The sequence below is a fragment of the Rhinolophus sinicus genome, linkage group LG04 (assembly GCF_036562045.2).
Source record: "Rhinolophus sinicus isolate RSC01 linkage group LG04, ASM3656204v1, whole genome shotgun sequence".
In the NCBI taxonomy this organism is placed as follows: Eukaryota; Metazoa; Chordata; class Mammalia; order Chiroptera; family Rhinolophidae; genus Rhinolophus; species Rhinolophus sinicus.
In genome coordinates, this window is record NC_133754.1 from 55,562,757 (window position 1) to 55,588,770 (window position 26,014).

At 51.2% G+C, this 26,014-nt stretch overlaps 1 protein-coding gene across 1 annotated transcript in view; it reads right to left on the minus strand.

Annotated features, from left to right (window-relative positions):
• Positions 1–26,014, minus strand: part of GAS6 (growth arrest specific 6) — a 41,800-nt gene that overhangs the window by 4,949 nt on the left and 10,837 nt on the right. The window contains exons 3-12 of the mRNA XM_019742102.2: positions 21,503–21,527; positions 19,836–19,898; positions 14,229–14,351; positions 13,123–13,245; positions 8,817–8,939; positions 7,855–7,976; positions 6,799–6,917; positions 6,223–6,412; positions 3,869–4,033; positions 2,488–2,656 (exon numbers count right to left, since the gene is read on the minus strand). Of these exons, the coding sequence (XP_019597661.1) occupies positions 2,488–2,656; positions 3,869–4,033; positions 6,223–6,412; positions 6,799–6,917; positions 7,855–7,976; positions 8,817–8,939; positions 13,123–13,245; positions 14,229–14,351; positions 19,836–19,898; positions 21,503–21,527 (1,222 nt within the window). The remainder of the gene's footprint in view (positions 1–2,487; positions 2,657–3,868; positions 4,034–6,222; positions 6,413–6,798; positions 6,918–7,854; positions 7,977–8,816; positions 8,940–13,122; positions 13,246–14,228; positions 14,352–19,835; positions 19,899–21,502; positions 21,528–26,014) is intronic.

A 26,014-nucleotide genomic window follows, 5' to 3' on the forward strand; every position in this document is an offset into this window, starting at 1 on the left:
GAAAGAGTACAGAACCTGTAATTTCCCAGTGAGTCTTTTCTGTCTGGTAAAGTGGACATGAATGGTATAGTTCAAGATTTATTAAAAACGCATAGAGTTGTAAAAACCATTCAGAGTTCACTGTCATAGAACTTACAGGTCAAAGCCATGCAGCAAAGATGGTACGCAGACTACCATGCATCCAGGGGTGGGAGCGTTGGCAGTCATTGGAGATTATACCTGCAACGTCTCTGTTACACCATGAAAAATGTTTCTATTAAGTGAAAAAAGAATTAAATGTTTTATATTACATGCTTTTTATATTCAACATTATGGTGATGCTCTAGATTTGTATGTATAAAGATGAAGACTAAAGGAATAACGTACGTATTGTATTAGGAGGTGCAATTAGGAGTGGGGATGGTGATGCAGAGCTCTGAGGATGGCCTGTCTGGCTAAGGAGGGAGGACCAGGTCTCCTCTCCTCCGAGCTTGCCAGATCGTCCTTGAACTTGGAGGTTCCACTAGGGGCTGGAGGTGACATGTGAGGTGAGGTCTGAAGGAGGGAGTATGCTGCCTGCCATCCTGAGTGTGAGTATTTAACCATGAAAAGCTCAGAATTTAGGAACAGAATGGGACTCTTGCAGTGTGGGAATGAGGAGAGAGGCAGGGCATAGCCAGAAATGGCCCCAGCAGAGATGGCCATTGCAGCAGTGTCGGGAGGCTGGGTAGCAGTGGGCTATGGCAAAGGGGGCATGTGGAGTCCCACAGAGCCTGCCTAGACCAGGGTGGCAGGCAGGAGCCACAGAGGCCCAGCGAGCTTGGGAACCCACCCCAAAGAGCTTGCGCAGTTCTGTGCATGTATATTTTCCTGGGCCAGGATACATGGTTCTCCTAACATTCTCAAGCTCAAAAGCCACTAAGATCTAGGAACCCAGGCGTAGTGACAACAATAAGGGCTCCAGCTGGTGTATGCTCAAGAAACAAAGATTAATTTAAGCCTAGCTATTGTGTTTCCCCAAAAATAAGACCCAGCCAGACAATCAGCTCTAATGCATCTTTTGGAGCAAAACTTAATATAAGACTCAGTCTTATTTTACTATAAGACTGGGAATATAATAATATAATATAATATAATATAATATAATATAATATAATATAATACAATACAATACAATACAATACAATATAATATAATAATATAATATATAATATAATATATTGGGTCTTATATTAATATTTGCTCCAAAAGATGCATTAGAGCTGATTGCCCGGCTGGGTCTCATTTTTGGGGAAACGCGGTCAGCAAAAGATTAGGGAAAATCTTGTGAGTCCAGAGTCAAACAACACAATTGCTATCCATCCACCACCAATGCATACTGTTCATGCTGACATCCTCAGAAAAGTGTTTCTATCGTTGGGCTATTTATAACATGTGATTTGGAACATTAATTCATCTCACGTAAAGTTTATGTTTAAGTGAATGCTCATTTATCAGCACGTTAGGATTATTTGTTTTGGCTGTAGATCGTCGCTAATTTGATAATAAAAGGAAAGAGATAGATGTGCTGTGTTTCAAGCAATTAAGAGCCCCGCCTGCTTTACAGAAGCCGGGAGGGTGCTGGCCCGACTATCTGCAGTCACTCCCTAAACGACGGTCACTGATGGGCAGGGATTTCCAACTAACCTCAGGCCCAACCTCTCCGCCTCCCCACACATACGCTCAGTGTGTGCAAAGTGTTTGGGGGCCCTGGGCCCACCCACACCTGCCCATACCCTCTAGTCTGCCCCATTTCCCGCCTTCTTTCTGCTACATGTACATATCACACACCAGCTTCATGTTGCTTTTGAGTTCATTTTCCTTCTCCAGGTATAAATGAAAACCTCCTTTGTTGCTTTCAACATTGGCTTGATAAGCCTCAATTCTTTTGAGAATGTCAGCCTTCCTGGCAGAGTCACTGGGCTGGGCCACCTGCTTCTACTCAGACGGCCCTTTCTCCCCCTCCGGTTCTTCTCTTTCTTTTAAAACTTGAGTTCACTGGAGTCCTTGAGGCTGTCACACTGTGACTTTTAGATACTGCCCCTTTTTTACTTCTCATGAATCACTGGTGATTGCAATGTCAAGTACACTTTTGAGAGCTTCTCCATCCACCTGGACAAACTTAAGCTTGTGTTGTCTCAGAACTTTCTGCAAAGCACCCTCTTAGATCCTTCACATCCTACCGAGACTCCCTATCTCAGCCACCACAGCGCGAGCAGGTCAGCCGTCTTCTCTCCATCTGTCATTTCTTGCTCACTGGCTAACTCAGAACAGATGAGGAGCGGTGCCCCTGAGAGGTGGGGCCTGTGCTCTCTCTGCTACATCCTGCCCCAGAGCCTGTGGTGGGCACCAGCTTATCCCTGACACTGCCATCCCAGGTCAGAAGCTGTTTCTTGGTATTTCTCTTTTTTAGTATATATTGGCTTAAAGCACAGCCACAGCCATCCCAATGTAGGAGCCAGGACTTACCATAATCCAGGCTATAGAAAGCAAATCCATTCCCAGGGTAGAAGGACCCTTTCTCCGTCACAGAGAAGCACTGCATTTTCGTGTTCACTTTCACTGTTTCTTGGATGGCAGTGTTTTCACCATTCAACCAGTTCCAGCTCCTCATACAGCCATCTAGACGAGGGTTTATCTGGAAAGACAGAGAAATCCCGGTGGCTTCGTAGGCGCCACATAGACTCCCAGATACCATGACTAGAGGCCATGTGGCTGGTGACACACTCGTCAGACCAACAGGGCACCTTGTTGGCTCAGGCACGTGGAAATCACTGCAAAATGGGCAAATCCTACTTATAGAGGTTATTTATGTCACAAAAGGGCTCTGCACTTGAAAAATGATCACTGCAGGCTATCTTTGAGTGTAGCAAATGCAATGCATCCTCTTTCCATCGCAGAGTAAGAAGAACATGTATCGTGTGGTGAACCCCACTTGCTCTGTCTGCATCTCATAAAACACACTCCTAAAACAGAGTGAAGAGCACTGACTACCTACTAAAAAGATGTGGGACGAGGTGACACTTATACAGCAGTTGTGCCTGTATAACTGTATATTCTTGCCCGGCACCCAAGAAGCACCTGTGGAAATGTAAGTCCAGGGTTTGGGAATATTAATTTCAGCCCAGCCATCCACTTGCTATATGGTTTTGAGCAAATGAGGGTACCTCAGCTCTTATCTGTAAAATGAGGAGGCATAAGGAGTGTGAACAGTAACTATGGGATGGAAGCCCTAGAATGGAGTCTGATACTGGAGGGTGTGTGCAGGACACCCCTCACCCACCCCTGGGAGGGAAGACAGTGCTGATACCACCCACCATTCAGAACGCCAACATGCTCATAACTTATTCCTCTTGTTGTGTGAAATCACCACCACAATACCAAGGGTTCTGACACCAGCATGCTGAGAGATGGGGAAACACAGATGAGGGAGCAAAGGCATGTGGTGTAGGGAAGGGTGAGGGAAGGGTGAGGAAGGGCAGAACTGACCTCCCCCTTAGGTCTTTTTCTCCTGTGGAAATCCTGGCAGGGTTGAAAATCCAAATGTTCCTAGGACTTGTCCAAAAAAGGTGATTGCTTAAAGAAAATTTTCGTTGTGTTTTATCTCCAATGCAAAAGAGACATTTTTATTATCAATTCAGATGAAAACTCAAATGAGTCTCATAGAAAAAGATGGTGAGATTAATGATCTAAGCTGCACCCTGCTGCTTGTTCATTTCTAGGAAAACTTCACCTTCCTCCGGGTCCTTCGCCAAACATGGTTAGTGCTAAACATAGGGCAGCTCATGGCTAAACCTTGTCCTCAGACTGATTCCAGGCTCTGACCCCAGGGACTAATGACGGCACTTACAGGCTGGACAAGGTCTTTCTCCTTGAAAGGAATGCCTCCCACGGTAAGGTTCAGATGGTACAGTCCTTTGTCCAGCTGAAACAGATCCCCAGCCACTGCGATCTTCATAACTGCATCCTTGTTCACCTTGATGACCAGATTCTGCTCCAGCTCCTCAATGGAGATCTGAAGAAAACCAGCACTTTGAGAGGTGGGAGTGTACCTTCTGAGGGGCACCCAACTTCAGGGTGACCACATTCATCACCACCTAGGACCAAGAGACACCCAGACTCAGGGGGGACATGTTTCCATCACAACCAAGAGCCAAGAGACACCCCAACACGGGAGGACAACGTCCATCACCAACGAGAACCAGGAGCACCCAACCTCTGGTTGACTACACTCATCACCTACACCTCCTCCCGCCTGTGTGTCCACACAACTTCCACGCAGCTGGTGGTGTGGCTCAGGCCCTGACAGGTTCCCTCCCAGCACCGCCTCCCCTGTTCCTCTCCCTACAAGGGAAACCGCTTGGAGGCACTTTTCTCATCTCCTGTGTCAGGGCGCTTCCCGAAGCCTCAGCCAGGGAGTGGGAATCGCGCCCGGCATCACTGCCTCACTGGGTCAGGCCTGATGTCACCACCCCACTGGGTCAGGCCTGATGTCACCACCCCACTGGGTCAGGCCTGATATCACCACCCCACTGGGTCAGGCCTGACGTCACCACCCCACTGGGTCAGCCCTGACGTCACCACCCCACTGGGTCAGCCCTGACGTCACCACCCCACTGGGTCAGCCCTGATGTCACCACCCCACTAAGGTCAGCCCTGATGTCACCACCCCACTAAGGTCAGCCCTGATGTTGCTGCTTCCCCATTTTGGTCCTTCCTATCCTCAGCTGTGCACCACTGAAAGCAGGAAAACACATTTTCTTTCTAAATTTCCAACAGTTAATTCAGTGCCTGGCATACACTGAATGCTGAATGAACATGAGTTCATTCTAAAACTTTCCATTCTTTTCTACTTTTCAGTAGAAAATTTAAAAACCTATCACTTAATACACTGTGTATCTTCCTAACACTCTAGAGTCTATCATTTCCTTTTGGGCTAATGTGGAGAAACATCTAGGTACTTGGGTTTGAATTTGGTCCAAAGAATGTGGTGTTTGTGTGTGAGGAGATGCTGGGGCAGTGACTGGTTAGAAATGGGAGACTGGAGAGGAATCATCACGGAGCTGACCCTGACCCTGCTCTTCGACGACCAGGTCATGTCTCGGGTGGGGCAGCTGCTGTGATCAACTGGGCACGCTTCCTCCAACTTTCTCACTTTGGGGCACCGTCCCCGGCCCCACCCAGCACCCCTCGTGCTCCACAATGGCAAGGCACTGAGTTCCCTCATGTGGGGTGTCTGCTTCCTCACCCCCTGAGGCTGCTTCCTTCCAGGTGTATTGTTTTATCTGTAGCTTTGCTGATGGCACCCTTCTCGCTGCTTTGGAGATACTCGTGCTTTAAGAAGTCAGGAAAGAAGGAACTAAACATTACTTGACAGGATGGAAATGTTAGCAAACGTCTACAATGTTTTTATTCACAGAGGCCGGGGTGAAATTTTCCATTTTATCTTCACTTCTAAAGGAAAAGAGAATGCTTTTCCCATTTATCTTTCAAGTATTTACTTCTAAAAGCCCACTTCCAATTAAGCAGCCTGTTGTATCACAGGCCACTTCGCTCCAGGCGTTGGGATGCAGGACAGGGCAGAGTGCTCCAAAGCCAACAGTGGGGCACCTGGCCCAGGTGCAGGTCCACCCAGGACATTCTCCATAAAGAGGCACCTAAGTGTGAGTGCACTTGGCTTTCAGCAGGAACAGAGAAGACTCCAGAAGCTAGAGCCTGAGAGGGTGTCAATGTGTCACATCTGACCCTACCCTACACTGGCAGGTGAGTTGCTAGAGCCTGGTCGGGTGGCATGTAGGTAAGAGCAGGTGCCTGGACCTCACTCCAGTGTTCTCAGCTGCAGTAGCATTCACATCTGAACGGGCGGCTTCTCTGCAGTGGGGCATTCTGTGTACCGCAGAGCATCTGGCAGCCCCTGGTCCCACCCAGTGCCAGCACCTCCCACCCACCAAACTGTCTCCAGACACAGCCAGGTGTCCCATGGCAGAATCACCTCTGCTGAGAATCACAGTTATCAAGGGTGAGAGCCACACTCTGATTACATGACGAGATAATGCCCCATCAGAGTGCAAGCTTCTGAGGGGCCTGTCCTGCCATGTGCAGTACCTACTAATGTTGAGCGTGTGAGTGCACAGTTATTGCCCGGAGCCCTCCGCCCAGGAGACTCTAGGCCAGCCCAGGAGGGGCCATGGTGGCCATACTCACCGTCTGCCACATGCCATGGTTGATGACAGGCCCGCTGCTGGTGACGCGGCCGACACCATGGTAGCGGAGCTGGAGCTCCAGTCGGCCGGCCCGCAGACCCAGGACAATCCAGGTGCTGTCTCGATGGCCTCCAGCAAAGAAGAGGATACCTTCGGGGTCAAAGGTCCTGAAGTCAAACTCCGCCACCAATCTGGGCATCAACACCAAGAAACAAACCAGTTACGAAAAGGTTGGCGGCTCACGGCCTCCTTCCTTGTGAGAGAGCTCAAACTGGCCTCAGAAAGAGCAGCAGGTTAGCAGGCCAGGGCCACGTGGCAAGCCCGGGCCAAGCACCACCCCCACCCCACCAGGCACTGGACGCAGAGTTTCTCTGGGAGACACCCTGCTGGCCCGGACCAAGAGCCCTTCACCAAAACTGAACTGTGGCTGCCTCTGTGCCAAGACTGAGCTGATGGCCAGAATAGCCAGGACCGTTCTGGGTGCCAGCCCGGGTACACAGGGAAGTGGAGCCATCAGACGGCCATTTCCCCGGGGCCCTCTTGGGTTGGTTTTGCTTTGTGCAAGCCACCTCCTCACCTGGTGGGCTGCAGCCTTTTGAAGCGCAGTCTGATCACTGGTGTCCCTCTGAACATGCGGCCCAGGTACAAAGACTTCATGCTTTTGGCCACATTGAAAGGCACACATGGCAAAATGTCCTGTTGGAACGGGAGCGAGGAGCGTCAGGCGGGGGCACACCCTGGTTCAGGCCCTCTCCCACTGACGCGGGGCCCGTCGGAACACCGGGCCTGCCCTCTGCGTCCTCCCACAGCCTCCGCCCAGCACGGGCGCCTCGCACACACACACAGCTGGCTTGTGACATCAGAGCCGGCTTCTTCCGGAAATGCCCAGAGTCTATGATAACCTGAGCTGCCATGTGGTGGCTTCCAGGTGAGGCTCAGCTCAGCTCTCTCCGGAAGCCTTGCGCTCCTGTGCTTACAGATGTACATCCCACAGCCTTCTTTCTGGTATGCTACTGCCTTCCTTCCCTGCTGATTTCCCTCTTACTTTTATTTTTCAATTATGAAACTTTTCAAACATATAGAAAAGTATAGAGAACAATAACTACAAAATATAGTAAAATACATAAAATATGGAGGGCTTGGAAACTGCTATTTCTAGAAAGTTCCCTGCTCTACGACACAGCTTCTCCACGGCCCAGGAGGACCACAGCGGTGTGAGTCCCCAGGGGGACAGTTAGTAGCTGGCCAGAGCGGGCCTGCTTTCCCCCATTCCCAGTAAGGAGGCATTGACCACACACCCGCCTCAGAACCAGAACAAGCGTGAGGGGGCAAGGAAGTGCTCATTCACGTGTGAATGAATCACACTGAGGGTCCACACCACCTGCTCAGTTGTGCAGTAGGGAGTTGTAGCGATTTCAGAAATACAACCAAACACCCAGAATAGGACAAGCGTGTCTCCTATCCCACAGCTTTCCATGTGGCCCCAAGAATACCAGGACCTTCAGCAAAAGCATTTCTCCCAGCAAACCTCCTGCCGGTGGCTAACTGGCCACAAACAGAGCCCATTTGGACAGCCCAGTCAAATGTGGCAGTCTGCCCCGAGTGTCCTGGCTCTGGGGGCAGGGGGTACTACCTCACAGGTGTTCATGTCCGCGGACAGCTTGAGGCCCCCACGTCCATTGCAGTGGCAGGTGTAGGTCCCTGGGGAGTTGACACAGGCCTGCTCGCAGCGCCCCTCTGCACACTCGTCCACATCTGCAGGCCACAAGGGAAATGTCCTCAGCCTCACTCTGGGAAATCACACATGCTTTCTATCTGATCACACAAGTGGCATGCTCCCCATGAAAATGGATTCTAAACTGTGTGATTCAGGAGGCAGTCAGCCCTGAGACCTCTATTCCCACAGCTCGCCCCACCCCAGCCTCCATGGTCATGCTTAGTGCCCCGGCCCAGCCGGTCTCAGACATCTGCACGTCCTCTGCTCTTTCCCAGGAAGGAGCTACTGCACAAGGTAAAGGAGGATGTTTGGACAAGCTAAGCCCGCGCATGCTACCAGGTCAGCATACAAAGCACATCCATGCAACCGTTGGACTGAAGGTTCTGGTACAGGTTTGTGGCATTGATAGGTGTCCTCAGGGTGTTTGAGGGGACGAGGGACTGCTCGGGAGAGGAGACAGAGGCCAGGACCCCCCATCTTCTCCCTCATGGGGTGAGCAGCCACAGGGCACCCGGCAGGAAGTTGATGAGAGAGAACGTCTCTCTGTGCTCCCCGAGGACATGGCTGGGACTCAGCAGAAGTAAGATCTCATAGGCCTGTCCCCAAATACAGCAGGTTGAGCTGAGGCTGGAGAGAAGACCGAGTCTGCCACAGGAGCACAGTAGCATTTCCTCGCTGAATCTTTTCTCTGTGTCTGTGGCAGGTTGGAGAAGGTGCCCAGTTGCATCAAGAAGCACGTTTATGCACATATGTGTGTGATGTGCACATGTGTGATGTGTGGCACGTGCACTGGCATGCACAGAGTGCACATGTTCACATGTGTGGTGCATGTGTGTATGTGTATGTGTGTGGTGCCCACGGCAGCTGGGGATGGGTACCTCGGCAGGCTTTCTCCTGGGAACTGAACTCGTAGCCCTCGTCACACAGGCAGGAGTAGGAGCCCGGCAGGTTCTTGCAGCGTGCCTCTCCGCAGGCGTCTGCATCAGTACATTCATCTACATCTGTAAGAAAAACCAGTGGACAAGACTGTGGCTGTTTTCCAGATTGATAAGGACAGCCTAGGCCTACCAGCAGTGAGCCAGAAATTTGCTGCTGCCCTGGCTGGCTGGTTGAGAACAGGCCCCTAAGGGGCATCTCTAATCCCAGGTTCCCCTGATCTCAGCCCTGCCCTCTTCCCCTCCATTCTTTCCGGCCTCCCCTCCCCTCCTGCCTCTCCCCTTCCTTGCATCCCCTGGACTTTGCAGCCAGGGGCGAGGGTAGGGATGGGGGCACATTTCTGATTAGGGTCCTGGATGAGGTAAATTTCAGACACTGGATAGGGCACTGCTTGGCTAGGGGTGCACACAAAATTGTTGTTTAATTCAAGTAATTGCAGCACAGAAAGGTAAAAAAAAAAAAGTAACCCCAGGGGCCTTTTGAACTGCAGTCACTCTGCATCCCTGGAGCCCCTTCTGCCTGCTGCCCTGCAGGCATCCCCAGGTGCCCTGGCCTGGTCTCCACCACAAGGCCTCCACTCTGCTCACACCCCCTCTGAACATTGAAAATCAAACACCCCAATAATGATACATCTTCAAGGCTCTGTCCTGATGTTTCCATTCACTGTGCCACTTTGGCAACAAACTAGCAGAAACCACCCCACCCACCCCACCCCACAGGTTAAAAACCCACTTCCTTCAGCAACAGAAGGAATATCTACAAAGTGCAATTGTTACTTCAAATAGCACTGCAATTCCTCAGATAGCAACATAAGTATCACAAAGCTTTGCAGCTATTCCTAATTTTGTTACAAGGGCAGTTTACCAAACAGAGGCTTTCAAACATAAAAACTATGACATTGCTCATGGATGGTAGGAATGCGCCAACACAAACAGCACGTATTACCCAAGAGGAAGTTTATAAAACTTCAGAGTACTTTATCAGTATTGATCTGTGGTGATGCATCTGAACCTGTATTTTATTTCAGGAGCCAGGCAGGCCAACACCATGTCTGGGAGCTTAGAAACCTGGCTTCCTTTCAGCAAGTGCAGGGGTGAGTCCAGACGGCACCAGCCATACCAGGGACACCAGGCAGAGCACCTCTGGGAGCAGGGTGGAGACTCTGCTCTCCTGCGTGGGCACCACGCTCACCCTTGGGGCTGCAGAGCATGGGGCTACCCTCTTAGAGTGGCCGCCCTGTACAAAGGATGGCTCGTCAGGGCCAATGGACCACAGTTGATAAGATCCTGCCCCAACTGCAAGAAAAGCTCCAGGGCCACGTGCATGCTTTGTCAGCCTCACTGGCTCCAAGAAAGCTTCTGATCTGGGCAGATGATTGGCCTCTGGATGTTCCTGAGTCGGCAGCCAAGAGTGCCTAGTGACCTGTCCCCATAGGCTGGGCATGGCAGTTAGACAGAATGGGCACTGCTGGCCCCTCCACGATGTCCCTAAACAGGAGTCCTCAAGCCCTAGCTTCTCAAGAGCACTTGCAGGACCTTCTAAACCAGGATGGCCCACCCCCAACTTTCTGACTCAGGTGGCAGAGAGGCCACAAGGGGCTGGCCTGGAACACATGCGGGGCATGGGCTGCACAGAAGCACTAGGGAAGGACCTGGGCCTGGGACTCCCTCCTGATGAGAGTCTGTCCTTCCCACATCCCAGGGGACCTAGCACTGGGTTGCCCCTTCCCACAAGAAACAGCAAGCAGATGGATCCCTGAATCCCACTGTGTCCATCGTGACCACAAGTCATCTCACTTTCTTCTCCCACAGCAACCGTATTGCCACAGAGCCTGCTGCAATGCAGTGGGTAGAGCTGGGCGCCCAGACCAGGCCCCAACCCCCCTCCTTGGGACCTCCATGGCCTTAGCCCTCTCCACTCCCTCCTCCTTTCTCCTCAGCTGTCCTGACTTTGCCCATTGAAGAGGCCTCCATTCAACTGTTAACCACAGAGTGCAGTCATACAGGAAAGCTGTACATGGGCAGGCAGGCGGATGGTGTTTCCGTGCCCAGGCCCAATCTCAATGTATGCGCTTTGGCCAAGATGCCCACCAGCCCTGAAATAGGTGCCAAGCCCCCTCCTCCGCTGGGGCCCTCATCTGCTTCTCCCCTTAGGAGAGGCACCAGCCTGGCCCACCTGCCCGGCCGTGCAGCCTGGGGCTGCCCCGTCCCTTCCTGCAGCCAACAAGAGATGGTGCAGAGTCCTGAGCCCCAACCTCATTAGCCCAGTGCCACTTTTCTCATGCTGTGCACGGACAGTGCTTGAAGAAGTGGTGCATGGACCCCGACTTCCTCCCTCCAAGCATCTCACGGTCTGACCCAGAAGACATGATGGAAAAGTCCAGTCTCATCCATGGGTCACGTTCCCTACAGCCTCCCGTGACTGGGTCTGGGGTCCCAAAGTCCCCAAAGAAATAATGATGGCCAAGAGAAGAGAGGTGTGTGAGAGCCAGTATCTGCAGGCACACCCTGAAACCTGGCTGCAAGGGTGGGGCTTCTACCATCAACTAATTATTAATGTCATGCTAATGAGAGTGCCTTGTGGCCCCCTAACACAGGTAGGTGCCTAACCCCACTGCCCCACATGCTGTCCTGGGGGAAAAGGCAACAGGATGGAGGGGTCCTCTCAGACTGCCATGTCCTCCTCAAGCCTCACAGACGTGGTGGGAGGTTGAAAGTAAACTGGCAATTTGGTCACTTGAGGACTTTCCAGGAGGTGAAATCAGGGCTTTTTAAAGGAGGGCTTCTCTCTGCAGTGACAGCACTACAGCCTGCATCCAAAAAGCCCAGTACAGGGCCCCATCCTGGCACCTGACAATGAGTCTGGGAAGCCCCAGGAACTCCCCTGTGGCTGCAGGCACAGCAGATGCAAGCCCTGAGCTGAAAAGCTCCCGTTCTGCAGAGAAGAAAGAAAGGGACAGGGTCTTCGGGGAATAGTGAGACCACCGGGTGCTCTGTTGAAACCTTCTGCCAAAAACGTCCTCAGCTGCTCCTCAGGACACTGCCTGCAAGTTGCAAGACCTCTCCTTGGGCCGTGAAAGAGCCAGGTCTGGACTTGTCGCCTGGCCGGCCACCCTGATAGAGGGTGGCTGGTTTCAGGTTGAGGCGGGCAGATAGAAAGGGAAGTGGGTTCCTCTGTGCACTCAGGTGGGAATTATCTCCAGGGAATGACTACCTCCTGGGTCATCAGGGATGGTGGCCACTGATGTGGACAAAAGTGGAAATTGTTTTTCCGATGGGGAAAAGCACTCTTGTCCCAATGCAGTGACCCGCCCTGTGGGGCCATGCCTGCCTTGCACCCTCGCCCGGACGCTGCTGCTCCCTCAACATTGCCTGGCCCATTTCCTGGGTGCGTTGCTGGCAGCACTAAGAAACATGCCCAGACTCTCAGGGATGCTGCAGCCCGACAAACATTAGCATGTCTGGATCAGAGGGTTAAGAGGAAGAAGTGACCCCTAAAAAGTGGGGTGCTGTTCCTGTGCAGCCCATGGTGCTTTTGACCAGGAAACACCTGGGGAGAAGCGGAGAGGACAGGACCAGTTTGTGGTGTTCTTCTGGGGTGCGCTCAGGGTGCTAGGCGGTGGGGAGCCCCAGACTGGACTGTCTGAAAGCAGAAGACAAAGTGGGGTGCTGACCTGTCTCCTGCTTTACTCAGCGAGTAGGCCTTTCTCAGAGGAATGCTGGCAACTGGGCAGGGAGGGGGCCTTGGGGAAATAAGCTTGGTAGGTGTGTAGAGGCCTGGGACTGGGGCCTCTCCCCCCTGCCCCCTGCCCATGGCCTCTGAGATGTCCAGGGCTCTGAGTTGCACAGAAAAGCCTGCAGAATCCAGGGCACTGGAAGGAGGTCCAGCAACCGCACCCCCTCCCGGAGCACAGATCTCCGTCTCCCCGGCTGGGCCGGCCTCGTCCTCAGACACGGTGAATCATCCTGTGTGGCGGCCGTGCTGGGCAGATCCCTGTGGCTGCTGACATGCCTGGGCATGTGCTCTTTCTGCAAAACGCCCCTCCTCCCTCCTCTCTGCCCCTCCCCCCTCCCGAACCAAAGGAACCAGCCACTGCCAGCAGTCTCTTGCAGAAGACCGAATGTGACTGCCAATTTCAGCAGTTTGGCAACTGCAAAAGTAAAAGTGGGGAGAAGCAGAGAGGAGGGCAACTGGGAGATGAAGAGAGAGGTCTGGGAAAGCCCGTGGGTGCTGGATGCAGGGCCTTACCTTGGCAGGTCCTGCCGTCTGGGGAGAGTGAGTAACCGCTGTAGCAGGCACAGTGGAAGCTGCCTGGCTTGTTGTAGCATATTTGGTTGCACCTCCCATTCTGCTGGCTGCATTCGTTGACATCTGGGCACACACAGGACACAGAAGGACTAGGGAGAGCCCAGAGGTGACATACAACCCACCTGGAGCCTATGTCCATTGCACCCACCCCCGGATCGTGGGCAGGAGACCGCTCGGGGCTGTGAACTGTCACCGTTCATGGTCCCAGCTCTGTGGCCCTCCAAGTGTGCATGGAGGAGGGCAGAAGTCAAAAGTGCCTGAAGACAGACACTCTGGCAATGAAGCCCAAACACAACCTGGCCAAGCCCTGCACAAGCTGAGCTGAGCCCTCCCAGACCACCTACGGGCAAGGCCTTCATTCGGCCTCGCTGCCCCAGGAAGAAACACCAGGAAGCGCTGAGGTGGAAGGGGACTCTCCACCCAAAGCTTCTACCCAGGTCGTGGGTGATTTTTTTGTGCAGGTTCTTTGCTGATACTGCACAGCTGCCAAGTCAAGGGAGGCTGGAGAGGAAATTTCATCCCCTTTTCAATCAGTGGGGGTTGAGGTTAACAAGGGCAGCCCCTATGCTCCTGTGTGGTGTTCCGACTACTCTATGGTGGTTCTTTCCTTTGTTCCAGTCCTCCGCTCAGAGAGGAATCACGCTGCTCCTCCCCCGTTCTCTCAAGGAGCTAACCAATGGCTTCTCAAGCTGTGCCGTTTCCTAGGAGGCAAAAGCAGGGCCTCCCGTACTGTCTAAATGTTCTAGCTCTTTTGATGACCTGAGGGGCAGAGGGTGCCCTACTGCCCATCTCCTCCCTCTTCACTGAGAGCTGAGCAGAGACTGGGCATCAAGGGGCCTGGATCCTAGGACAGCCTGCAGCAGGCACCTCCATGTGTCCCCAGTCCTGTCTCCGCCAGAACAGGCCATCCCGGCTGTGTCCCGAGTGGGGCAGAGAGGGGGATGGGGCAAGAAGACAATGGAAGGGAGACAGATCCTCAGACAGCCCTGCAGGGAGGTCCCAACACCCACACCCTCAACCCTGTCCCACAGTTGTGGTGGCCTTACCTTTGTCACAGAGCCGCCCCACCCAGCCGGCTTTGCACTGACAGTAGAAGTTGCCCATGAGGTCTTGACAGACTTGGGTTCCCTCCTTATCGCAGGGGTTTGGAGAGCATTGGTCAGGCAGGTCTGAGATGAAAGGAAGGAGAAAACTGTGCTGAGTTGCTCCCAGTCAGCTGGGAAGGACCGGTCTTGGTGGACAGAAGCAGCTTCTCGTTGGGCCCCGGGAACACTGGCCTTGGCAGGAGCGTGCTGAAGCAGGTCCTGGGCACCAGTATTCCCCCTACTGGCCCAGGCTGGCCACACAAGCTCTGCATGGGAGCATAGTCACAAAACACACTGGCTGGACGCTTGGCCCATTCCAGGAAACCCAGGTCAAGTTGGGGAGAGGCCACCCAGCCATCAGGCCAGGCGCGTTGGGGTCTCGGCCCTCAGGGAGTGGAGGAGGAGAGGTGTGGGTCTGGCTCAGCCCCATGAGCTCAGGCCTCCCAGGAGCAGGTCAGCAGACTCCTGGCTGACTCAGGGGCCATCCAGGCAGATGTGGAACATTCCCACATCCCTGGTGGACAGCTCCACCCTTTTGGAACAGGCCCCCTGCCCTCTCAAACCCTGAGCCCATCAACCTTCAAAATTCTCTCCACTGGGCTTGGCCCCAGCGGGAGCGCTGCCCACCCCCCCTTTTCCCAGAAATCTGCCTGTACAGGACAGGGGCCTGCCCCAGACCCAGGCTGCATGGCTACTCCCAGGTCCTCCCAGTGTCTCAGTGTGGCTGCGCCCAGGCCAGATTTACTCTGACCCACTCACTTGGGGGGCCATCTGTCTGGGCCGAGCTTGTCAATCACTGACTCAGTTTCTGCCTGTTTTAGGGCCTGTAGTTAAGAGACTGTGTGGAGTGCCTTCCAAGGGCTCTCCATGGGACGGGAGCTGCTCGCAAACACAGCTGAAGCTTCCACAACACAGAACAGCACTGCCATGGCCCGCGGGCTCACCTCGTGTGGCCTTTACAGGCTCCCAGGCTTCAAGCGGCTGAGAGCAGAGTCCTTGGGGGGAAGCTATGACTGCGTCCAGAGCTCCTTCCAGGGGGCCCTTGGATGAGCCAAGGTGGGCCTGACAGGAAGGAGCAGGCCTTTCCAGCCACTTTCTGTTATCGCCACTCAATCTGAAACACTATGTGGGTTTTCAGGACACTGTGGAGAGGCTGGACTCCCCTGGGCTGAGAAAGGCTCATGTCTGCAGACACACATTATAGCTGAGACATTGCTGGGAGGTTGCAGAAATCCTGAACTGGCCAGGCTCAGACAGGAGAACAACAGCAAGTCTTAGAGGAAAAGCCAGCCCTGCATTCACTGTTGCTCACCTTTTCAGGTTTTCCAGAGAATCTCGCGTGGAGCTATGTCCTGACTCAGTCCACTCCAGGCTGTGTCCACACTGACCTCTAGCCTCATGTCCCCATGCCGTTCACACAGAAAGTACTACGTGATCTGTTCCTGAATGGTCTGTAGGGTTTCCCTCTCTCATTCCTTGTATAAATCTGTTCTTGCCTTCGCTCCTCACACAGTCTATAACTGTCTTCCTGTCATGAGCTAGCAGACATGAAACATTTCCCAGTGACTCTCTGCCATTTTCCTATTTCTGTTCTCCTCCCATCCCAAGTGGACATGCCTCATCCAGCCCCTGAACAACATGGGGTCCGTGGCTGAGGTCCACGCTGAGCACTGAGGCTGATTTGCTCATAGTCAGAGGGGGAAGGCACCCAGACCGTCCTTGGTAAACTTGCTGGTGCCCATGGTGAGTGGATTTTAGCTGCATTGACAACTCACGCCAAAACTGGACTTCTCTTTCTTTTTGTTTCTAATTAAGACAGCTAGGTAGATTTCTCCAGGCCAATTGGCTGTCAAAAATCCCCAGGCCCGGGCAGATGGCTGATCAGGCAGCGACAAGGGCAGGTGACACCAGGGCTTGCCACCCAGGCCTGGCTCAGACCAGCCACACTGACATTCTAACACCGGCATCCACTGTCATTCACACCACTTCGCCAGTATGGTTTCCAAGGGCCATGCAATCATCGACAGCATCTTAATTGGGCAGGATTGACACTTTTTTCATTTATGAAATGAATAGCCCATCTTAGGTAATGTGGCAGGTTGGTAGCATTGGAGAAGCTTGTCTGATCCCAGGGAACTCAGATGCAACAGTTCTCCAGCTTTTCCTCTGCCCCCCACCCCCACCCCAAGATCCAAAGTCACCATTCATTCCATTGCCTGGTCATTGGGAACAGGCCCAAACCAAAAGAGTCCAAGCCAATTGCTGAGAGCAGCAGGTCAGAGTCTGTCCTGGTGTCACTGCTGATTTATCACTTTTCTTAAACTGACTGGTGCTTCCAGCGGATGACAAGTTTGGGCATAGCATTTCCTCCACAAAGCATGCTCTTGTCACCCAAATGAGCTCCTGGTAGAGCTGTTTCCCGGATGCCAGCACAGGAAACAAGTGGTCTCTGCATTTCTCCAGCTCACCTGAGGTCTTGAGTTAGCCCTTGTCACGGGCGCAGACTCAACATTCAACTGTGCTTTGTGTAACCTCAGCCATCACGTGGTCTGGGCACCCTGCTCCTCAGGGAATCTGCATAATTGTGTCTGAATACCTGGAACCTGAGTCTTTCATCGTGTTCTGCTTGTGACCTTTCCATGGTACACCTCAAACTGGGCTCGTTTTGCAGGACCACAGCCAACAAAACCTTTGCGAGTGCATACTTAACACAGAGCCTGCTAGTATTTTTGAGACACTGTACTGTTGTTTCTGGCAAGGAGCTGTAAATGCCTTCTACAGGTAAGCAAGTAGGAACAGGACCCAGCAATCCGAGGGATTTGGTCATGGAACGTGGTTGTCACCCATAACTGCCCCCAGCGAGCAGGGCAGCCCTGCGGTCTCTCCATGCTGCCGCATTGGCTGTAATGTGGGTGACACTGGGCACAGAAAGGCTGGGGAGGGTGAAGTGAAGCCGAGCGCCAGGACTAGAGAGATGAAGAGACAGCTCTGCCTTCCTTACCTCATCTTGGCAGGAAGAGGCTTAGAGGGCAGGAGGGTCGAGAGACCAGGGGTAGGGGATGTGTGCGGGGCTCAGCCAGCACGTGAGCCAGGATGGGGCAGCTCGTTCACCTGACGCCTCCCATGACCGAGACAAGGCCCAGATGGGCCCGCATGGGAGGGAAGTACGGGAGGTGGTGTGCGTCTCCACTTGACGTATTTGGTTAAAGATTTAGTGATTTCAGAAGTACACATGTGTACATAGGGCACGAAGTGCTGGGTAAGTTCGTCTGGAATTTGCCTGGAATGTCTAAATCCCCCTTAAAGAAACTCAGGGTCCCCATGGCTAAGGGGCCAACATCATCTTCTACTGGGGTGGGATTTTCTGGGGGATTCCTAAGCAACACCCACCCCTGAAGGAACTCCATCCACTGCTGCTTTTATTTACTTCCCTGTTGAGAAGTTTGTCTCTAGGACAAAAGGAAGAAGGAATGGGCGTATAAGCAACCAACACTCAGCAGGTGCCCAGCGAACTCCCCAGAATTAAGACAAAGCTTTGCAGACCTAGGAGCTCCCAGGGAGTCCCAGAGGGTTTCTGGGCTGATTGGTGATCGGTGCCCTGAGGCCTCTGGAGGGAAGGGGCTGTCTAGGAGATAAGGGGTTATCTTGGCCTTCAGAGGGTTGTGGTAAAGGAACGGGAGGAAGGAACATGTTTGCTGCTGTGGATTGGAATGTGAAGCATCTCTGACAGCCAGCGGGATGCCTTTCTCAGGTGCTTTTCGCTCTCCCTTTCCAAAATTTGAAGGAAATGACAAGTTATAACCTGGACAACATGCTCCAAAGTGGGGCCCACTTTCCTGACCGAAGGAACAGGGCAAAGGGATCCTCCCTCATGAGGAGAATCAGGCCTGGGGCTCATCAGACATGGCCTGGGCAAAGCAGAGAAAACCAAGCTTCAGAAACTGACCCCAGGCCCTCCTGCTTGGGAACAGGGAAGGTGAATCTACCAGTGGGAAAGCCCACCCCAGGCCCGGGGCTTGTCAGGGCTGAGCACTTTGGCAAATGAAAGATGACCTCTTTGAGGTGATTGTTTTAATTTTAACAATAATGGATAACCAAAGCGCTCAGCTATGATAAGCTGCCCATAATCACTAGATAAGACTATTTTAGGAAGGAACAGATGAAAACAGTGCACAGTTGTCTGAACTGACCCCATGCGCACTGTGCACTGAGACCTGGGAGGCAGGGTGTGTGTCCTTCCCGAGTGACGAGTGACAGTATCCCAGGCACATCTTCCCAGCCGTCTTTACAGGGCTCCTCTGTAAGGACAGCTGGTGTGTCTGTGCAGTACCTCAGGCTTCCCGGGACTTTCGTTGCACCTAGGAGTTGTTTGAGGTACACAGACAGTGCCCTGGTCAAGTGCGTGAGGATGACACACTTGGCCCATGGGGATGGGAGGGGTGAAAGCCTTGCTCAGGGTCACAGTGGGTCCTTGGCTAGGTGGAGAGACCAGGCGTGGGAGGCAGCTTCCTAATCTGCTAGAGATTGCATTTAATACTTCTGGCACCAGCAGTGCACAAGGTTTATCCTCTAAATATCAGCTCAGGAAACAATTCTGGGATTCTCCCTCCCACCTTATCTCCCAGGCTGCCCGCCATCCAGGAGAAGAGAAAGTCTCAATCCCAGTAAGAAATCGTCTTAGTTATCCAAACAATTTAATGCCACAAAATCTCTCACGTAGGAACAACATAGCCTACAATAGTTGTGGCCTCTCTCTGAGCAAAAACCCAGTGATTTTTAAATAAGTGGTATTGGATCAAAGGGGGCTGCTATCTGATAAAATATGAATACATCTGGATCACTACCTCACTGTTGCAGCAGGAGAAATTCTAGGCGGAGCATACATTTAAACATGAAACATTAGATAACTATTTTATAACCTCAGAAAAAAAGGACAGTTTAAAACCCAGGAACTAAAACAACCTAACAAATTCGAATACATATTTTAAAAAGAAGAAACCGGTTTAGCAAATTGACAACAACAACAAAATTGCTAACTAAAAACAAAATACAAAATGACACAAAGTTGCAACTGCTGTCCTGCTCCCATGTCCGCCTAAGGGAGGTCATGGCGGATCCCTAGGGAGGCTGAAATCACAGGTTGATCCCTGAGGAGGTCACGGGAGACCCTGGGGGAAGGGGCTCATTCCAGGTCTCCCTCGATGCACGGGTTCTGGCCCTTCTGAGTTAACGGATACCTCTTCCTAAATAACAGGGGGCCAGTCTACTCTCCTCTCACTACTGTGAGGCTTCCCAGAGGTGAGGGCCACACAGCAGCACCACTCTCCCCTTTCCATATTGAATTGATTATTGAAAGGTTTAAATTTCATACCGTGTGCATTTCTTGCCGATTCAAAACTAAACCATACTTGCTTAAAACAGAAAGTTCAGGCAAGGGAGAGGACCTCAGGCAGGTGCGATAGCCCCTTAAGAAAATGGAAATATTCAAGACCTCCTGAAAACCACAACAAAGCTTAAAGTTACCCAAACTCACAGGGCTTTGAGGAAGACAGGAATAGGCATACTTACTTTGAACGCATTTAACAAAATCTGGGTTTTTTGTGTACGGAGATCCATATTTATTAATGCATCCTGCAAGAGAGAAACAGATGGAGTGTCATTCTTCATTCACAGATGGAACAGATTTGAGAATTAGCACTACAGTCTCTTAGATACCTCTGGAAAAGTAGATTATTCACATTTACTAGGTTGCTACAGTAAAAACAGCAATAACACAGTTTAGCTTTCGTTAATCCACTTTAACAAAACATTTTAACACTGACCAACAGGAAAATGCCTCCAGCAAAATGGCAGACTCTGCACCCAAAGAGCGTTACCACACACCGGCTGTGGCTTCTCCAGTGGATTCCTTCTGTTGTTGTGCAGAGGAATCATTAATAACATTCAGTAAGTTTTCTGACTGTAGTCAGTTAAACTTCTATTTCAAGTTCACCCCTGTTTGGAAACACTGCCCTTAATTTGAAAGTAACCTGCTTTGGAGAGAGTTCCCTCCGAGCTGTCTGACATGCTGGACAGGTTGACAATGGATGTCCCTCATGGGCATGAGGGCTGGGGGGGGGGGGGGGTGGCATCCTGAGCTCATGACTCCCAGGTGATCTGCAACTGGAACTTTTGCAGAATGGGTGTTGAGCCACTTCATCTGGTCCTTCCATAGGTCCCTGTGCTTTTTCAGGCCTAGGAGGACATCAGCAAAGGCAACAGACGGTCCCTGCAGGGTGGGCTCATGGGATCACTGGTCACCCTTTGCCTCGGGAGACAAAGCCCACATACCCGGAGCAAGACCTGCACAAGCCAACAGGGAGACAGGAAGTGGGCCGGTTCCCAGCACTGCAGGACCAGTCGCGGGTCCACTTTACTTGTTGCCAGATATGAACCAAGAGAAGATACCTCTAAGAGGATATAAGGCCAATGGAAAGTTTTCCAACATGTACTTTACAAAATTAAAAAGGAAGACCATGGAATACATTTCTCTTGTTATAAGTGACATACATCCAAAAAATCTTCAAACAGCACTAATTAAAGGAGCAGTTCTCAAGGGAATCCAGGGCCTCTTGCAGGTAGCCCAGGATGTCCATGCCATTGTTCTGAGAAGACTCAGCTGTCACTTGCCCTTTTACTCTCAGTCTCTCCCAAGTGTACAGTGGAGCTTTCCAGAGGCCACCCTACACACAATGGCACCGCTGCTCCATTGCCGAGTGTTTACTTGTACACTCCTGTTATTCAAACTAAACGAAAACACTTTTTTCATGTTCTGTTTTAATTAATAATATGGTAAATATCAATAAACACAGCCCACATGAATAAAAGCTCTCTGGCATCCTCAGTAACTTCAGAACTGCAGAGTGCTGAGATCAAAAAGTCTGAGAATTACTAAACTAATCCTATTCCCAAATAATGAGCTATGCCTGAACTGAGAGCAGACAGGAGGTTTGCAAATAATGGCAAAGGATTGAGGTTAAGTTAATACAGATCATAATCGTATAAAGAACACAAACAGGTGTTTTGAACTGTGTGCTCTGGATAGTTCCAAATTCACTGTGATTGATTAAACAATCTTCCCTCCAGGATTCACTTGGTAGTGAGGTTTTGACCAAATGTTTCTGGCATGTACCACATACTTGTATCTTCCAACTATGCCTTTATGACAACTTAGGGAAGCAGTGATTTAAACTTACCTAAGTATCTTGGATAAAAATATTCCTGTGGAAAAAGAAAAAGAGCAATAGTTTACTGGTACAATAGGAGGCTTTCTACACAACACCATCAGCAGTTGGTTCATCGAACCTTGTTTTTCTTCCCCAGTAGATAAAAACCTCAGGGGAGGCAGGTGTTTGAGGTCAATGGAGACTTTATCCACAGCTGGCTCAGTAACAGGGTCAGCAGGGTGAGAACCACTCAGAAAGCCACTTCCTAGCATGAGGAAAGGAAGTGAGAGGGGGCAGCCCAGGCCGCTTCTAAAGGAGGATGTTTGCAAAGCCATCGACGTGATTAGACTTTCTGTAACCAGCAACAGCAATGTCGTTTATAGCGACTTAGAAAGTGCTGCTCATAGTATCTTGTAGGATGAGAACTAGTGCAAGTAAAAACCAAGTCTTAGTCCTTCATTGACGGAGGGGTGCTCACAGAAATGTGGAAACCTTTGTGTGACTATCAGCACATGGGCACTGATTTGCATTTACTGTGTTTGTAAAAGTGGTGCTGGGTGAAGTAGTACGGACGATAGAAGCAAGGGGTCTTTTTATTCATGATTGCACATTGAGAGGTCTGCACTATACAAGGGGACTGTCTGTCAAATACAACTACCCGCCCTCTCTTGGCCAGCAGCAGGGGCCAGCAGGGCAGCCCTTCAGAATTCTTTGGCCCCAGCCCCAGCCCAGCCCCCAGGCCACGGGTCAGTTAAAATAGACTCCAGGACTGTCCACTCTGATCTTCCCCTTGGGGCTAATCATGGAGCACTTTGGCTCTAATTATTCCCATTAATGGAATCAAATGACTAAGCAAAGGGCAGACACTAGACGTTGGGGGTCAACTACCTGATAGCATCTTTCTACATTTTCACATGATTTCGTTTGATTTTCACAACCACCTCCAAGGAAGGTCTTTGTAATTAACCCATCGTCACAGATGAGGAAATGAAGGTGCCACATGGGTGGTGGCGTTTGACTGAGGTCCCGAAGCTGGAAAGGGCTGCCAATGGCACACTATCCTGACAGAGCACGGATGGGGGCGGGTGTGCTGCATCTGCAGAGTGAGAGGCAGCGGTGCCCCCGGGCAACCCATACAGGGCGCCATTCTTCCACACATCTGCCAGCGTCACACGTGGGTTCTGGCACAGCTTCATTTGTCATCTTCGCACACTTGGCCAGATGCCCCCTCTCTGCTGTTTGTGAAAGAGCCTGGGCAGGTGATACCTCTTGTGAGAAATGAGAGTTCTTGGTGATGGTGGGAACACTTTGCTAAGATGTACTCAAATGTGTTTGTAGAAAGTAATGTTCCAGTAAAGGGGTGATTTAAAAAACCAACCAAAAACCCCTCTTAACTCCTTTAAAAGATAAGTAACGGTGAGAGCAAGTTTGGTGTTTCAGCTTGTGTGACAGTTGAGAAAGTGACACTCAGAGCACATGTGACAAAGACGCCAGGTTTGGAAGTCAGTTATCACGTCAGGAAGGGGATGGCCCCCTGCCCCCCTCTCGCCAGCATTCAGAGGCCCCTGACATGCCTGGTTGCATTTCTTTCTCCTGCTTTAAGTCAGGGACTCGCCAAGTCTGACCACAGAAAGGCAGGCTAGGCCAGGTGCACTCTGGTGAAAACTCTCGGAGGCTTGCTGCCTCCGTCACTGAGTGGAAGTGGGTAATGACATCTTTCTGGGAGAACAAAGGTCACAGGGCGTTGTCACAAAGGGAAGGGTTTGGGTTCTGAAATAAAGGGTTTAGAATAAATGCAGAAACTATCCACTCAGGTTTCGGAAACCAAGAATTACACTAAGAAAGGGTTGAAGACAATAAAGAACAATGAGTAAAGTATCCAATTATATATAAATATTATATTACCAACTTTCCAGAAAGGTGTGTTATATTTTTCAAAATCATGACTAGTTTATAGTTATGTGTAGTATGTTTTAATAATGAGTTCTACTGTTGTAAAAAAGCATTACTAGTTGAAAAACCATGTTCATCTCCACTTCAGTTAAACACACCTGGAATATGATTTCTGAAACCACAGGGTCATAACCTGGTGACAATTTGTCTTAATTTGTATGCTTGATTTATTTTGGGGTGGAGGAAGGGGCACAAAACATGCTAATTTGCCTGATAATCTAGGGGAGAGATAGTTACCCCTGAATAAAAGCAAATACACTTAAAAGTGCTGTACAGTCTCCCAAGAGAGACATTCCCAAGTGTCGTTCAAAGTTCTGACCAAAGAGGAGGGCCTATGGAAATCACCGTGAGTAAAGGCACCAAACACAAAACACAGAGCCAGCCCCTCTTGCATCACAGGTCGTCTACCTTGGCCTGAGGCCCACAGAGCAGGTGGACTCTTACGAGCAGCATCCCATGGTGGTCCCTGGGGCAGAGGCCACATTCAGAGCCAGGAATCAGTCACCTATGTAACAGACCCTCTGTGGTCCTTACCCCATGAAGAGCAAGGCCTGGGTTGTGGGGTTGTGTGAGGGCCAGGAGCAGGGGAGGGGCAGGCCAGCAGGAGGCTGGGACCACCTGGGCTGGAAATGGAGCCATTTGTCACCTGGCAATTGTTTTTTTGCTCAGGGGTTTGCTTCTACTTTGCTTAAACAGCTAAAGATAGAAAAAAGTGAGCAAAACCTGAGGCCACTAAACTGAGATCTGACACCCGAAGAGAAGGACAACACCTATCTGCTCAGTACCCAGCCTGGTGCTCACCACCCCCAGAGGCCTTAGGAACCATCGCTGGACCTGTGGATGGATGAACGGATGCCTGGGAGAATACATAAATGGATGGAAGAATGAGTGAATGGATGGACAGATGAATGAAGGTGTGAATGGATGGTGGGTGAATGAATGAGCAGGCAACCAGAGGGTCCTACAATTTTCGCTGAGTTGGACAAAACACTGGATTTTTTTAAGTGTAGTTGGTCTATAACATTACATTAGTTTCAGGTGCACAATACAATGACTCAACATTTCTATACCTTCATGTGATACCACACTAAGCCTAGTAATCATCTGTTACCACATGCACTAGAGTCTTAATTTTACTTATAACATAGATACGTATCCTGGGAGAAATAACTAAATGAATGTTCTCAGCTCGTCTCTTTCAAAATATGGAAGGATTAGTATCATGGTTCCTCAATCTTACAAACTGCCAATGTGTTTTTAAAACTTAGAGTCTTGCTCGTAACTGACATTTACCTAACTTTCCTTCTGCGGTTCACTCCAAGGGCCCTACACTTCCAAGTGTCAACTAGACACAGTGCATGTAAGATTCAACCATTAGACGGTCACCTGGGTAGGGACTGCCCACACGCAAAGCAGCCCTGCGCAGCGCACAGCGCACACACACCCCCCGCCCCCCGTGGGAGAATGCTTGGCTCCAGGAGGCTCAGGGCGCTGGTCTTGGCCAGGAACCCTCCTGCTAGGAAACATCCTTGTGTAAACTGAGCTCAGCATCACCAACAACTCCAGCCTCCTCCTCCGATGCCATTCTACGGCACTCCTGTCCCCTGCGGGTTTGTAAACATGGGAAGCCTGTGCCCGCTGTGCCTTCGAGGAGTCAAGTCCAAGGACAGTCTTGGTCCACTTGGGTCTAAAGTGAGGGCCAGCAATTTGTTCAGAAACTACAGAAGAGTGTTTCCATGAACAGACCTCCTCTGTCTTTGCTCCCTAATTACTGTCACCCAAATGGTTGCCTCACTAATACAGAGCAGGAAAGGAGAACAAATTTGGTGGCATCCTTGAGAATTCCCATTTCTGTACAGAACTTCCCACCAGCCTTTGCCCTGTGCTGACCACCAGGAGCCTTCTGCCTGGCGGGGTCTGTGCCTCCACAGCCCCCCACATGGCAAAGGTCAAGAGCAGCAGGGAGCTGCCCACCCTGCCCACCAGCTGAGTCACCAATAACTGCGGACCCAGCCACCCGCCGGCACCCCCACTGCAGGGTGGTGGGTCCTGGAATCCAGCTCCAGGAACAGCTAGTGACCCTGTGCAGGTGTCCTTGCAGGCAGCCCGCCTAGCCAGCCCTCAGCCCCAGAACCCCCTCCACAGGCCCTTCTGGGGGCACTGTCCCTGGGCCTCTTCTGCAGCCTGGGGAGGGGCTGGTGGTCTCTCTACCAGACTCTGCTCTGACAGCAGCTTCCAAAAACGGTCAAAAATCACATGAGGCCAGTCTATCGAAATGTATGTTATCAAGATGGAAACGTACCTGGGCTCATACAGTATGGAACTGATGAGAAGCATCCTCACGTGACTTATAAACAAGGACCACAGGCAGCTTAGAAGGTTCTGTAACTTGGGGCCACTAAATAACTTCATGTACAAATCTAACTCTTTCAGCTCCTCCAAGGTGGCAATGTCCCTGCAGGGATGGGGTGACGGAGTGGAATTAAAGATGGCTTTAGCTCTGACGCTGTCACCCACCTTTACACAACTGCCCTCAATTCCTGCTTTCTGAGGCATAAACGGATTCAAAGAAGGCTCACTCCCAGCACT